At 37.0% G+C, this 14,929-nt stretch overlaps 1 protein-coding gene and 1 long non-coding RNA gene across 3 annotated transcripts in view; one reads left to right on the forward strand and one right to left on the reverse strand.

Moving 5' to 3' along the window:
- Positions 1–2,186: 2,186 nt before the first annotated feature.
- On the reverse strand, positions 2,187–14,343 carry LOC111767692 (uncharacterized). Its single transcript, XR_002799477.2, has 3 exons — positions 14,191–14,343; positions 9,124–9,234; positions 2,187–4,437 (listed from the first exon to the last, which is right to left on the reverse strand). It is a non-coding gene; the product is annotated as an uncharacterized lncRNA (long non-coding RNA).
- The window catches only part of DNAAF4 (dynein axonemal assembly factor 4), a 66,519-nt gene continuing 65,909 nt past the window's right edge, over positions 14,320–14,929 (forward strand). For both annotated transcript variants that reach the window (XM_014734035.3, XM_014734036.3), the window contains exon 1: positions 14,320–14,615. In XM_014734035.3, coding sequence (XP_014589521.1) covers positions 14,493–14,615 — 123 coding nt within the window. In that variant the 5' untranslated portion in view covers positions 14,320–14,492. The remainder of the gene's footprint in view (positions 14,616–14,929) is intronic.

A 14,929-nucleotide genomic window follows, 5' to 3' on the forward strand; every position in this document is an offset into this window, starting at 1 on the left:
ACAAGTAGGTTATTTAGAAGATTAATAAAATTAATGAGCCTCTGGTGAAACTGATTTTTCTAATCGTAGACAGAAATAACAGGAACGAAAAAGGGGACAAAAAACAGCACTGCTCTAAGCCAGGGGCTGAGCTGGGATTCCTCTTCACTGCTGCTCCACTTGTGAAGGAGGCTAAAAAGCAAAACCTACCTCCAACTGATACCTGAGGCTCTAGCTCATAGGAAGATGCAGGCCTAAGATGGCGGAAGTGCACAGTTTTGCAAAGAATTGAAACAGTGACTTAGCATCTAACACTTGGCTGAATCAGGGTCCCTAGGACACAAGTCGAAGGCAACTTAAAACTGCTAGAAAGGAAAAGATGAACCCAGAGGAAAGAAATACAAATCAAACAAAGGGAAAAAAAACCACTGTAAATGAAAACTTCAAAACATAAAAAACCTCATGATTAAAAGAACAGCCAACCAACACCTTTTGAAATTTTAATCCACTCAAGATGAAAAAATAAAAGAGCCCGAAAAAGACGTTAAGGTAAGTATGTTTCAGAATCATGAAAGGTAAACTAAAGAATAAAAATAAAAATTATGAAGCCCAGTAAGTAGACATTCATTCATTCATTCATTCAATATTTATTGAGTGTTTTCATGTGTTGGGCACTGTTCTAGATGCTAAGAATATAGCAGTTAATCAAATAGAAAAAAATCACTACTTGAGGTTTTTATTCTAAGGAGACAGAAAATAAACTATAAAGTATGTTAGAGAATAAGGGCTGTGAAGAAATAAAAAGGGAATGCTGGGGGTGGTAAGGCAAGAGGTGCAAAATTCGTAGTTTTTAGGAGCTCAGTGAAAAAAGATTTAAGTAATGGCTTGAAGGATAAGAGAGACAGTCATGCAGATAACTGGTGAAGAGAAGTCCAGACAAAGGTAACAACAGGTACAATGACCCTGTGGCAGGAGCATGCTTGGCACATTTCAGGTATTTCAAGGAGGCCAGTGTGTCTGGAATGGAGTGACAGAGGAAGAGTAAAAGGAGATAAGCTTACAAAAGTAACCGGAAACCAGATTATGTGGGACTTTGTAGGTCATTGTAAAGTTTTTGGCTTTTACTCCAAGTGAGATAGGGAGTGTCTGGAGGATTTTCAGGGGAGAAGGATCATTCTGACTGCAGTGTTGAAAATAAATTAGAGAGGCAGAGAGTTTAAGGAAGACAACTAGTTAGGAAACTATTACAATAATCTATTTGAGAGATGATGTGACTGAACCACAAAGATGGCAGTGGAAGGAGTGAAAAGTGGATCTTGTTTGGTTTTGATTCAAATAAAATAACTGTAAAAACACACAACTGAGGAAATATGACTATGAACTGAGATTATGTGACACTGATTATTTTAGTATTCTTACAGCAATGACATTCTGTTTATGTAAGAAAAATGCCCATTTTTAAGAAGATGCATACTGAAATACTTATGACTTTTCAATTAGCTTACAAATATCCAGGGGGCAGAGAGGGGAGGAAGCCAAAACAAATCAGAAAGGATATATAAGATTTAAACAACACAATTTTCAAACATGACTTAGTGATCATATATGGGATGTTCGAGTGGTAAAGCATACTAGTCCCTTGTCTCATTGAAGATGTATATAAAAATAATGAATAATTTCAGATTTTGTTAGGAAAAAAATTTAGTGAATTATGTATTTAAAAAGTTACAACTTTTTAAAAAACTTATGTCATAACCTAAAGATAAATACAATGTAGTTGCTAAACTAGCAAAAGGCAAAGCAGAATATAGAAAACTTTATCAAGCCAAAAAAAGGAAAGCAGCTAAAAAGAAACAATAACAAAAAACACAAATAAAACCAAATCTATCAGTAGTTAAAATAAATGTAAATAGATTAAATTCACCTGACACTGTCAGATCAGACCAAGAAAAATTTTTTTTCCCCCAAATGCTGCTTATCAGAGATATACGTAGGGTCTGGCCCAATGGTGTAGTGGTTAGGTTCATGGACTTCGCTTTGGCAGCCCAGGGTTTGTGGGTTCAGATCTTGGGTGTGGACCTACACACTGCTCATCAAGCCACTCTGTGGAGGCATCCCACATACAGAATAGAGCAAGACTGGCACAGATATTAGCTCAGGGACAATCTTCCTCAAGCAAAAAGAGGAAGATTGGCAACAGACGTTAGTTCAGGGACAATATTCCTTGCCAAAAAAAAAAAAAAAAAAAAAACCCCAAGAGATACACATAGAAATTTCAAAAGCAAAGGGATAGTTTATGTACAATGATATTCATTAACAAGTGGAAAAGCCAAATTCTAAATGATTGCATACTTAAAAAAAAATTTAAGGTCATCTATATAATAGAAAACTGAAGAATTAAAACTTCATGTTGTACAAAAAATGGAATGGAAGAAATGATCACAATTATGAAGTTAAAAAAGTTTATGAAAATAGTAGGTTATATACAGAATGATCACAATTAATTTTTTAAATAAATATTTTATATATCTATATATACCTACCTAGAGAAAAATGTGTAGAATGATTTTAGGCCAAAATATTAACTGTAGTTATCCCTGGATAATGACAGTGTGGGTGATTTTTCTCCTTAGAATTACCAACAATAAACATGTATCCCTCTGGTCATCAGAAAACGTAATTTAAAAAGAAAAAAGTAAAGAGAAAAGAAAAGGTATACCAGAAAAATACTAATCAAAGAAAGCTAATACAACAATGTTAATGTCAGACAAAATAGAATTTAAGGCTCTTAACAAAAAAAACCAAGAGGTAAGTGTTGGTAAGAATGTGGAGAAAAGGGAACCCTTGTGAACTATTGGTGAGAAAGTAAATTGGTACAGCCATTATGGAAAACAGTATGGAGGTTCCTCAAAAAAACAAAAATAATTTTAAGAGGGTCAAAATGTAAAAAGAAAAAGTAAAGTAAAAATAGAACTACGTATAATCCAGCAATTCCACTCCTGGGCATACAATCATGCGTTGCTTAACAACAGGGATATGGTCTAAGAAATGCATCATTAGGTGATTTTTTCATTGTGCGAACATCATAGAGTGTACTTACAGAAACAAACCTAGATGGTATAGCCTAAGATACATCTAGGCCATAGGTACTAATCTATGGGACCACCATCATATATGTGGCCTGTCACTGACTGAAACGTCATTATGGGGCACATGACTATATAGCCAAAGGAAATGAAATCACTATCTCAAAAAGATATCTGCATCCCCAAGTTCACTGTAGGATTATTTACAATCGCTAAGACGTGGGAACAACCTAAGTGCCTGTCAATGGATGAATGGATGAAGAAAATGTGAGATCTCTATACATATAGACAGATAGATAGATTGATCGATCTCACATTTTATATATGTATATAATGGAATATTATTTAGTCATTAAAAAGAAGTAAATTCTGCCATTTGAACAACATGGATGGAACTTGAGAGCATTATGCTAAGTGAAATAAGTCAGAGAAAGACAGATGCCATATGATCTCACTTATATGTGAAATCTAGGAAAACTGACCTCATCGATATAGAGAATAGACTGGGGTTGTCAGAGGCAGGCGTGGGAGGTGCATGGAATGGGGAAAGGTGGTCAAAAGGTACAAACCTCCAGTTATAAGATAAATAAGTTCTGGGAATGTAATGTATGCACAGTAACTAAAGGTAACAATATTGTATCATATATTTAAAAGTTGCTAAGAGTATAGATCTTAAAAGTTCTCATCACAAGAAAAATAATTGTAACTATGTAAAGTGATGAACGTTAAGTAAACATTGTGGTGATCATTTCACAATATATACACACACATCAAATCATCATGTCATATATCTAAAACTAATATACAATGTTCTATGTCATAAGGAGAAAAAGAATAGGAAGGAGAACATTTTATAATTATAAAAGGAACAACCCATCAAAATGATAAAATAATCATGAACATGTATGCTTATAACAGAGCCTCAACATACATAACACAAAAGACAGAATTACAGAGAGAAAAAGCAACAATTGTGTGAGGTTTTAAAACAAATTTCTATCAGAAAATGATAGCTCTAATATATGTGTGTGTGCGTGTGTGTGTGTGTATTTTAAATAATAAACCTGTATCAAGATGCATTTAGAATATTCAACCAAATGTAGCTAAAACAAGAGTTTAATTATTTCACATAAGATGAAGTTTGAAGATAGATGGTTCCAAGGCTGGTTAATTCATCAGCTCAATGTCAGGAAACTGTGCTGGTTTCTCTGTGGTTCTCTTGGCTTGCCTCTCATGGTTGCGAGGTGGTTACTACTGCTCCATATATCATTTTCTCACAGAACAACATCCAAAAGCAACCAGGAAAGGAGGTTCATGTTGCTCTGTTTTTATCAGGGAGAAATATCTTTCAGAAGCCCCGAGCAGACCTTCCCTTCGAGAAACAGGAATGGTTAGTTTAGACAAAACATGATTCATCCTTTGAGGCTAGACCTATCTTTCTGAAAATATTGCTATCTGATATGCAAACAAAATAGAGGTTCTGATAGCAAGGAAAAGGGGAGAGTAGTTTTTGGATAAGCAACCAATAGCATCTGCCTCAAAAATTAACAAGCTCGATGTAATAAAGAACCTTGTACCAAATAAATAAAAAATATACATTCTTTTCAAGCACTCAAGGAACTACCATGCAAAACTTTACCATGTCCTAAATTAACATATTTCAAAGAACTTTTATCATGTAGACTGTGTTGCCTGACCAAAAGATAATGAAAAGAAATCCATATATTTAGAAAATAAACTCTTAAGTAACTAATTTATTAAAATGACAATTATGTAACATTTAAACCTAATGACAGCTTAAATACTGTATATCAAAACTAAAGGCATAGGTTCAAAAGATAGAAAGTTGCAAAGAATCTTGCTAGCACCCTAACAATAAGAAAAAGATGGATAATCTGCAAAACTGTAACTTTTCCCCAAATCATCAGAAAGCTGATTTCAAAGGCAATGAAGTAATCTGAATACCAGAGGGGGACAAGCCGTTCCAAGGAGAAATAGAGCACATGACCTGTTTCATGTGTTGGTAGACCTGTCCTGCCACAAATGTCAAAGGAAGTTCTTCAGGCAGGATTATACCAGACAGAAACTTGTATCTACACCAAAAAATGACGAGTGTTGGAAATGGTAAAAAGGAAGGTAAATATAAAAGCCATTCTTTCTTATTCTTAAGTGCTTTGACGCAGGCATATATAGTTGGTTGGTTTTTGAAAAAGTCACCAAGATAATTCAATAGAGAAATGATTCTATAACAATGATGCTGAAACAATTGGACAATCATATGCCATAAAAAATGAGCCTGCACCTATGCATGGCTACATATTTTTAAAAAATTAACTCAAAATAGAACTCAAATCTAACTTTCTTTCTTTTTTTTTTTGGTGATGAAGATTGACCCTGAGCTAACATCTGTGCCAATCTTCCTCTATTTCATATGTGGGACACTGCCACAGCATGGCTTGATGAGCAGTGCGTAGGTCCACATCCAGAATCCGAACCCATGAACCCCAGCCCGCCAAAGCCAAGCACGTGAACTTAACCACTATGCCACCAGGCTGATCCGTCAAATCTAAATTTAAGACTTAAAAGTATAAAACTTCTAGAAGAAAACAGAAAAACTTTGTGAATCTAGGTTAGGGAACTATTTCTTAGATAAGACTCAAAAGCACAAACATTTTGAAAGCTCGTAAATTAAGCTTTATCCAAACCACAGAATGTGAGGAAATATTTGAAAAACACATGTCTAATAAAGGACCTGTATCCAGATATATGAAACACACAATTCAATAATAAGAACATAGACAAATTTTTCAAATGAGTAAAAACTTGAACAGACACTTCACCAAAGAGTAAAATGCAAATGAGCACATGAAAAGATGCTCAGCATCATTAGTCACTAGAGAAATGCAAATCAAAACCATAATGAGATACCAACAGGCAACTATTAAATTTGCTAAAATTAAAAAAAAAACCCTACTAATACCAAGTGCTGATGAATATGCAGAATAACTGAAATTTTCATACACTGCTGGTAGGAATGCAAAATTTGTATGTTTGAAAGAGGCTGGCAGTTTCTCACAAAATTGAACACCTACTATACCACCCAGCACTTGAGTGTTTGTGATGTTTACTTTCAACTCCTTGCTAAGCTGCTAAGCTGAAGCTGCAAGATTCTTGTGTTTTTGTGCCTCTTCAAGTGAGAAAAGACTTTACCTCGGCTTGTGTGAGTGTGAGATATAATCCTGCCTCTGTAAAGTATTAGTAAATTAAATTATAAGGCTCTTAAAATAAGGGAGCACGGTTCTGATCGGTTTGCAGCAATTCTGCCCCTCTCTCCTTGGGGACATTTGAAATATCTAGAGAAGCTTTTTGTTGTCACATCTTGGGGGTGCTTCTGGCATCTAGTGGGTAGAGGCCTGGATGAGCCACCCATCTTACAATGCCCAGGACGGCCCTGTGCGACCAAGAATTATCTGACCTACATGTCAATAGTGCTGAGGCTGAGAAACCTTAGTTTATAGAGATTAAAAAGCAATTATATACATCTACTATTCTCAAAACTTCCCCAAAACAAACTGAACATCTAATGCTTTAAATGTGGTAACATTTTAAAGAAAAACAAAATTCTTCTCACAGAAGCCGCTAGCTCAGAAACATTTTTTTAAAAATAAGAAACCAAGTTCATGCAATCAAATCAGACATTTGATAATTTATGTTTAAAAAACAGCTATACCTTCTTCCTGATTATATCAGTGTGAAGTAAAATACAAGTGTACGTTTTATTCTTTTTAAAGACTTGAATTTGTTTTCTTATGAAGAGAATAATTAATCAGAATTTCCTACATTTTTTATATGCAGTTGATCTGATAAAATAACGTGACTCCTACATATTTAGGCTAAGGAACAATGAAAAGTTTTGCTTAATCAAATTGACATATAATTCCAATAAATTTTTAAATATTAAGATTATATTGTGTTTTGCAGTGTGTCAGTTTATTTTTTTAATTTTTTGGCTCTGAGCTAACATCTGTGCCAATCTTCCTCTATTTTGTATGTGGGATGCCGCCACAGCATGGTTTGATGAGCAGTTTGTAGGTCTGCACCTGGGATCCAAACTTGCGAACCCCAGGCTGCTGAAGCGGAGTGTGTGAACTTAACCACTACACCACCAGGGTGGGCCCTAAATGTTGGAACTTTTAATAGTTTAATGTTATGGTAGGAAATATCTGTATTTATCTAAACACAAATTTTAAAATTTTAAACTAAACTCAGTTATAAAGTGTTAAAAAATTGTTGACAAAACAAAAAATTTATATCTGTTTATATTCTCCTCTTATTAATCCTCTTTATTAAGCATACAAAATTCTACTTTAATAATAGCTATTCTCCTTAATGGGAAATTACGATTCTTTTAATACATTTTATTTTTTACAGCAGTTTTAGGTTCACAGAAAAACTGAGCAGAAGGTATAGAGATTTCTCATATACCACCTTCCCCTACACATGCATAGCCTCTCCCATTATCAACATCCCCCCCAGAATGGTACCTTTGTTACAACTGATGAACCTACATTGAAACATCATTATCACCCAAAGTCCATAGTTTACATTAGGTGTTGCACATTCTATGGGTTTGGACAAAGACATATTGACATGTATCCACCATTATAGTATCATACAGAGTAGTTTCAATTCCCTAAAAATCCTCTGTGCTTTGCCTATTCATTCCTTCCTCTCCCGTAACCTCGAGCAACCACTGATCTTTTTATTGCCTCCATAGTTTTGCCTTTTCAGGATGTCATATAGTTGGAATCATACACTATGTTCCATTTCAGACTGGCTTCTTTCACTTAGTAATATGCATTTAAGTTTCATCTATGTCTTTTCATGGCTTGACAGCTCATTTCTTTTTAGCAATGAATAACATTCCATTGTCTGTATGTACCATAATTTATTTATCATTTCACTTACTAAAGTACATCTTGGTCACATTCAAGTTTTGGCAATTATGAATAAAGTTGCTACAAATATCTGTGTACTAGTTTTGCGTAGACATAAGTTTTCAATTCTTCTGAGCAAATACCAAGGAACATGATTGCTGGATTGTATGGTAAGAGTATGTTTTGTTTTGTAAGAAGGCACTAAACTGTCTTCCGGTGGCTTTACCATTTTGCACTGCCACCAGCAATGAATGAGAGTTCCTGTTGCTCCACATCCTGGTCAACATTTGGTGTTGTCAGTGTTCTGGATTTTGGCCATTCTAATACATGTGTAGTGGTATTTCATTATTGTTTTAATTTGTATTTCCCTAATGAAAAATGATGTGGAGCATCTTTTCATATGCTTATTTATCATCTGTGTATCTTCTTTGGTGAGGTATCTGTCAAGGTTTTTGGCTCATCTTTTAATCAAATTGTTTTTTAAGAGTTCTTATGTATTTTGGATAAAAGTCCTTTATCAAATATGCCTTGGGCAAGCATTTTTTCCCAGTCTGGGGCTTGCTGTTTCATGCTCTTGACAGTGTCACTCACAGAGCAGAAATTTTTAATTTTAATGAACTCCAGCCTATCAATTCTTTCTTCCATGGATCACACCTTTGGTGTGTATCTAAAAAGTCATCGTCAAACTCAAGGTAATCTAGACTTTTTCCTCTGTTATCTACTAAGAGTTTTATAGTTTTGCATTTTACATTTAGGTCTATGATCCATTTTGAGTTTATTTTTATGAACAATGTAATAGTTATGTGTAGATTCACTTTTTTGCACGTGGATGTCCAGCTGTTCCAGCACCATTTGTTGAAAAGACTGTCTTTCCTCCATTATACTGCCTTTACTCCTTTGCCATTGATCTATTTGTCTATTCTTTCACCAGTACCACACTGCATTGATTACTGTTCTTCCCAACTTGATCTACAGATTCAATATAATCCCAATCAAAATCCTAGCAAGTTATTTTGTGGATATCAAAAAACTGATTCTACAGCTTATATGGAGAGGCGAAAGACCCAGAACAGCCAACACAATCTGGAAGGAGAAGAACAAAATTAGAAAACTGACACTACCTGACTTCAAGACTTGGCCAAGCTTGGCTAAGGCTCCTTGGAGATTTCTAGGGATCTGTTAAGTCTGGCCTCATAGAATGAGCTAGGAAGTAGACACTCTGCCTCTATCTTCTGAAAGAGATTGTAGAGAATTGGTATAATTTCTTCCATAAGCGTTTAGTAGAATTCACCAGTGACCCCCATCTGGGCCTAGTGCTTTCTGTTGATTATTGATTCAATTTTTTTAAGAGATATAGGCCTATTCAGATTGTCTATTTCTTCTTACGTGAGTTTTGGCAGATTGCGTCTTTTAGGGAATTGGTTCACTTTATCTAGGTTATCAAATTTGTGGGCACAGAGTTGTTCATAGTATTCTTTTATTTTCCTTTTAATGTCCATAGGATCTGTAGTGATGTCCCCTCTTTCATTTGATATTAGTAATTTGTGTTCTCTAAGAAAAAAACTTAATTAGCCTTGAGTCTTGTTGATTTTATGGATCTTTTCAAAGAACCAGCTTTGTATTGTTGATTTTCTCTATTGGTTTCCTGTTTTCAATTTCACTGATATCTGCTCTAATTTTTATTTCCTTTTTTTTTCTGCTTACTTTGGATTTAATTTGCTCTTCTTTTTCTAGTTGCCTAAGGTGGAAGCTTAGATGATTGATTTTAGATCTTTCTTCTCTAAGATATACATTCAATGCTGTAAATTTCCCTCAGTTAAACTCCGATAAAACCCCAGCAGGTTAGGCTCTGGTTAAATAGTTTCTCCTGAAGGCAGACCTTGCTAAGAAGAACAGAATGCTCTGGCATATTTCAAAATGGTTCCTTTTCCACTCCTCCTGTTGGGAGCACAAGGAGATTTTTCTCTGATATTTACTGTGAGAACCTGGTAGAGCTTTAGGAAGTAAAACTCACAAAAATGTGGGGTGTCCCTGATGACTGGGTCTCCCTGGAGTTTTTCTCTCTCAGTCTTGCCCATAGTGAACCTCCAGCAATTGGCCAACTACGGTTCAGGTTTTCCTACCTTGGCACTGGTTCCCATGGAGGTTTATTCTCCTATTGGTTGTGATTCTCTGTATTCACCTCTTGATCTCTCCAATTTTGTGGGCAGTGGTTTGTCCCGTGACCTCACTTTTCTTACAGATCTAAGAGGAGTTGTTGACTTTTCATTCTGTTCTGCTTTTTACTTGTTAGGATGAAGTTAGGTGACTTCCAAGCTCCTTACATGCTAGAAGCACTTTTTTAAAAAGTCAAATAACTGATATTGTGCTAAAACAAGTTTAATAGGAAAAATCATCAAGATCTATACACTATAAATGTAAATCTAAGATATCTGAACCAAAAATAAAAGGAAAAAGATAGAGGGTCCCTTCATACTCTCCATATGAGCTCTACCTATACAGTCTCGTCTAATTGTCAATCACATTGTCTTTTCCTAAAGCCCAAATTTAAAATCACGAATGCATTTAAAATCTAGTAACTAGATTTTGGTCTTGAAAAGAACTAAGAATTAAAAGAACTAAGGGTTTAAAGAGAACCAAGAACTCTTGGAGAATGACTGATCCCATTTCCTAGAGATAAAAGAGGAAAAAAACTTCAAAGGGAGTCTAAGTCATCTTGTTCCAAGAAGAAAACTTTTAAAAAGCTTTAAAAAGTTCTGGAATGGTATTAAAAAACATCGTAAATCAACCTTTCCCAATGGCCAAATGTGACCATCAAAAATAAATAAAATTATAGTTAATTAATTTTAGGTTAAGAATAATCAGACAGTTTTTGCTTCATAACGTACATTTTCACTCCCTAAAAACCTCACAATATGTAAGGAGAAAATAAAGACCCTCCTCTCCTTCAGAGCTTGTTTTAAAATTTTTACTTTAATTTTGTAATATTTGTTACATACAAAATAATACAGGTATTTGTATATGTAAGTTATGAATCGTAAGATGACTAAGTATAAACCCATCACCAAAAATTAGAGAGAGAAAAAAATAACGTGGCAATTTCTTTGAAGCTCTTTGATGGGATGCCTTGACGTAAACAACAGAATCAAACAAAAATGACTGTGGATGCTCTGGGTTTTCCTAGGGAAACAGCCAATAGGACCTGGACCTCCTGTCTCCCAGTGGAAGGGGCTGCACCTGAACTCAGTTTGTCATGGTACCGACAGTTTCTTTCTTCCAATTAAAACTTTCACGTGAGTTAAGGTCTCTAGATACCAGGCAGCTGGCTTTCTCAGACAAGTCTTACATAAACAGTCTGCACCTAAATCGAGACTGCCTTGTGCCCCAGTAGTTTCCCTACTGACAAAGTTCCTTTCATGTTTGCCCTATAAGAAGGGAGAGCAACAAGGGGATAAAATTCCTCTCCTGTAATGCAAACTCAACACTGCAGATTCAGCATAGTGCTCTGAGCCCAGTGTGCTTCTCCTTGGGATGAAGGGAGAATGAGGAAACCTGTGTTTTTTTCTTGGCTTTGTAAACTTCCCCTTTCCCCAATAAAACCTATCCCTTAACCTAGTGGTTCTCAAACTTGGGTATCAGAATTACCCAGTGGGCTTGTTAAAACATAGATTGCTTGGCCCTACTTCCAGAATTTCTGCCTCAGTAGGTCTAGAGTGGGGTCTGAGAATCTGCATGTCTACCAAGTCCCCAGATGATGCTGATACTGTGATCAGAGGACCACACTCTGAGAACCTCTGTCTTAATTCACGCAGTGAGTCTGTAGAAATCAGCTCTGTTAGCTACCACGAAGGGTCCCACTTACATGACATTCACCTAGGAGTTAGCCCTTACCCTTTCTTATGTCTTACTTTCCTTTATAGTTTCAGCACATATACAGGAATTCTTAACCAGCAGATTTAGTTTTTATTGCTTTAAAGTTTTATAAAAATGGCATTATTCCTTAAAGGTCTTATATGTCTTGCTTTTTTTTCATTCATCCATCCAGTGTATAGCTACAATTAATTCATTTTTACTGTTGTATGATATTCCTTTGTGTGACTATAGCTATTGATACACACTTGGTTTGTTTTCAAGTTTTTGCTAGCAAGCTGCTATGAACAGCTACTTCCTTATCCCATCATAGAATTCCGCTGTCTTTACGAAAGGACCCAATCTAGAGGCAACCTCCCTCTCTTAGACCCTCCCCCAAATTCTAACACCCTCTTACTGAGACAACCAATGGTATGTATTCTCCTTTGCTCAATAAGTAATGAACTCAACTTGCTCAACTACAGGTGTCCCTGTGGTCTTTGTTTGAAGAGCATTGACTATACATATATATTAACATATTTTATTATGCCTTTTGGTGAACACCAGCTTAATTTTAGGTCAGGTTTTCAATCTTTTTCCTTTATGGTTCATGCTTTTTATGTCATATTTAAGAAATTCTTTCTTACTGCAAGATCACACAGATATATATTTTTTGTTGCAAACTTTTATGTCTTCATTTCACCTGAAATTCATTTTTGTGTGTGACACCACATGCATGTAGCGATCCAATCTCGTTTTTTCCACTATGGTAACCATTTCTACTAGCACCAATGTATTCAACAGTCATTCCTTTCTTTGCTTTTCGCCACCTATGTGCAGAGCCACCTTTGCCATATATCAAATTTCTATCTATATACATGAGTTAGATTAGAGCTTTTTTGTTTTTTAAATATAGATTAAGAAATACAGATTAAGACTTTAAGATTGAATTAGTTTCAAGGCTTGTGAAACTGTTTAGATAAGTACATAAATCATGAGACAATGTAAATAATTAATGATGTTTTAAATTGGCATCAGTTGATATAATGATTCAGTAATAAAACGTCAAGTTTTTTTTAAGGATATAATTCATTCAGACTGTAAAAAATTTGGTAAGACTATGGTAGTGGGGAGAACAATTTCATTGCAGAGGTGTGTATGCACTTAACCAAGTGATTACTAACAGATTTTCCTGAAACCCCCAAACAGCACAAAGTATCCTTTTTCTTATCTTTCATACATACATTATGTCACTTGTGTTTTTATATAGTGGGAGATTCCAGACTATAAAATTTTATATAAAAGGAACGCATAAACCCTGTGTTTTGAAGACACAGGGGAGTTTGAAACAAAACAGTAATAGAAACAATAGAAACAAAGTAGTAATGGAACCAAAGGGGGTAAAATGCCAAAAGCCACGGGAAAAGAAAAATCCATAGGAATAATAGGTTTCTCCGTTAGGAAGACAAAGAAAAGAAGTCCAAGATGGCTTCCAGTATTCAAAGTTACAGAACCTCGAGATAGAGGATGAACCGCTGACAAACCTGGGGAAGGTACTGAGCGGCGGCCTGTTTCAGGGAAAAGATTTTTTTCCCCTCCCGTCTGCTGCTCCTAAACTTTCCTGCTGAATTTTTCAGGAGCTTTGAAATTTCTGTTAATGGCCTCCAAAAGTAAGAAGTTTAAAACCCAAATCCCTAGATGGTAAGTAGTTTGTAGGTGCTTAACTTTCACGTAAACGCAATGTGTTTTTGCTTTTAACATCAAATTCCAGTAAACTGCCTCTACAGAAAGCAGCCCCGAGAAAGAACACTGGAATGGGAGCTAAGAGATCAGGATTTTAATCACAGTTCTGCCACTACGTGACAGATGGGCTTAAATGTACGGGTCTCAGATTCCTTACATATGTAGCATGAGGCTGTGTGATCTTCACATTTCCTTACAGCACTTAAGTTCTGAGTCTCCATAAGCAAGTGTAAAACGTATCCGTGTAAATCCAACTGACCTTACAGTTGAGTTGCAGCCAAACATCTGTCAGGTGAGTCACAGGGTCATTTCTGCCCAGTACTCAAACCACGGAGCCAACCCCCCCTGCCTGCTGTGGGAGGCTTTAGGGCTGATAGGATTTGAAGGACTACTATAGTAGGGGCAAGCTTCCAGGCAAGGATGTCTGTATGACCAGGACATTTCCCAAACAGGAACACCAAAGAGTGCTAACTTCTATAGCCTCTATCAGAACAAACAAAAGGCCACGGCTGCAATGGCGCGGGGTCGCCGCACCTGCTGCTCGCGGCTCTCGCTTTCCCACCCCGGAAGCCCACGTCCCTTTTTTGCATTCTCACACGTGAAGCTCTTTTCTTGCTTCAGCAGATGTGGGCCACCTTCTTGGGAGATTCGCTCGGACCGCAGGAAAGGGGTAAGACCCGCCCCTAACCGTGGTCTAACTGATGCCCAGCGGGCCTGGCAGCCGCGAGACGAGTCAGCGGGGTGGTGACAGGGGCGCGGCCCGGGCGCGCGGGGAACGCGGGGCGCCGCAGCCCGGCCTGACCCGGAAGGGCTGACGCATGGTAACCCCGGCTTCCCTAGCAACCGAGCGGGCGCGAGGCCGCCGCAGCCGCGCCTTCCGAGCCCGCCGACCCCCGGGATGCCCCTGCAGGTTAGCGATTACAGCTGGCAGCAGACGAAGGTGGCGGTCTTCATCTCCGTGCCCCTCCGAGGCGTCTGCGTCAGAGACGCGGACGTGTTCTGCACGGAAAACTACCTGAAGGTAGGAGCGCGATTCGTGCCCGCCGGGTCCGGGGGTGTGGCCCGAAGCTAAGGCGAGAGCGATGAGCGGCCTACAATTTTAGTCTTTAAAAAAAAAAAACAAAACAAAGAAACAACAACAAACGGAATCCTATACAGGTGACACCTCATCTGTAGACAGACATCGTCAGATCAGAGATTATTTTTATCCAGGGCTTCCTCATATGCCTTGCTAATCTTTCGCGACCTGGAGTAAATTTATAGCAGGCATTTCAGAAAATGATTTTGGCCTCTATCACTTATTTCTTAACGGCTTTGCCTTTGATTTGTGTAACT

This window comes from Equus caballus, chromosome 1 (assembly GCF_041296265.1).
Source record: "Equus caballus isolate H_3958 breed thoroughbred chromosome 1, TB-T2T, whole genome shotgun sequence".
Classification (NCBI taxonomy): domain Eukaryota; kingdom Metazoa; phylum Chordata; class Mammalia; order Perissodactyla; family Equidae; genus Equus; species Equus caballus.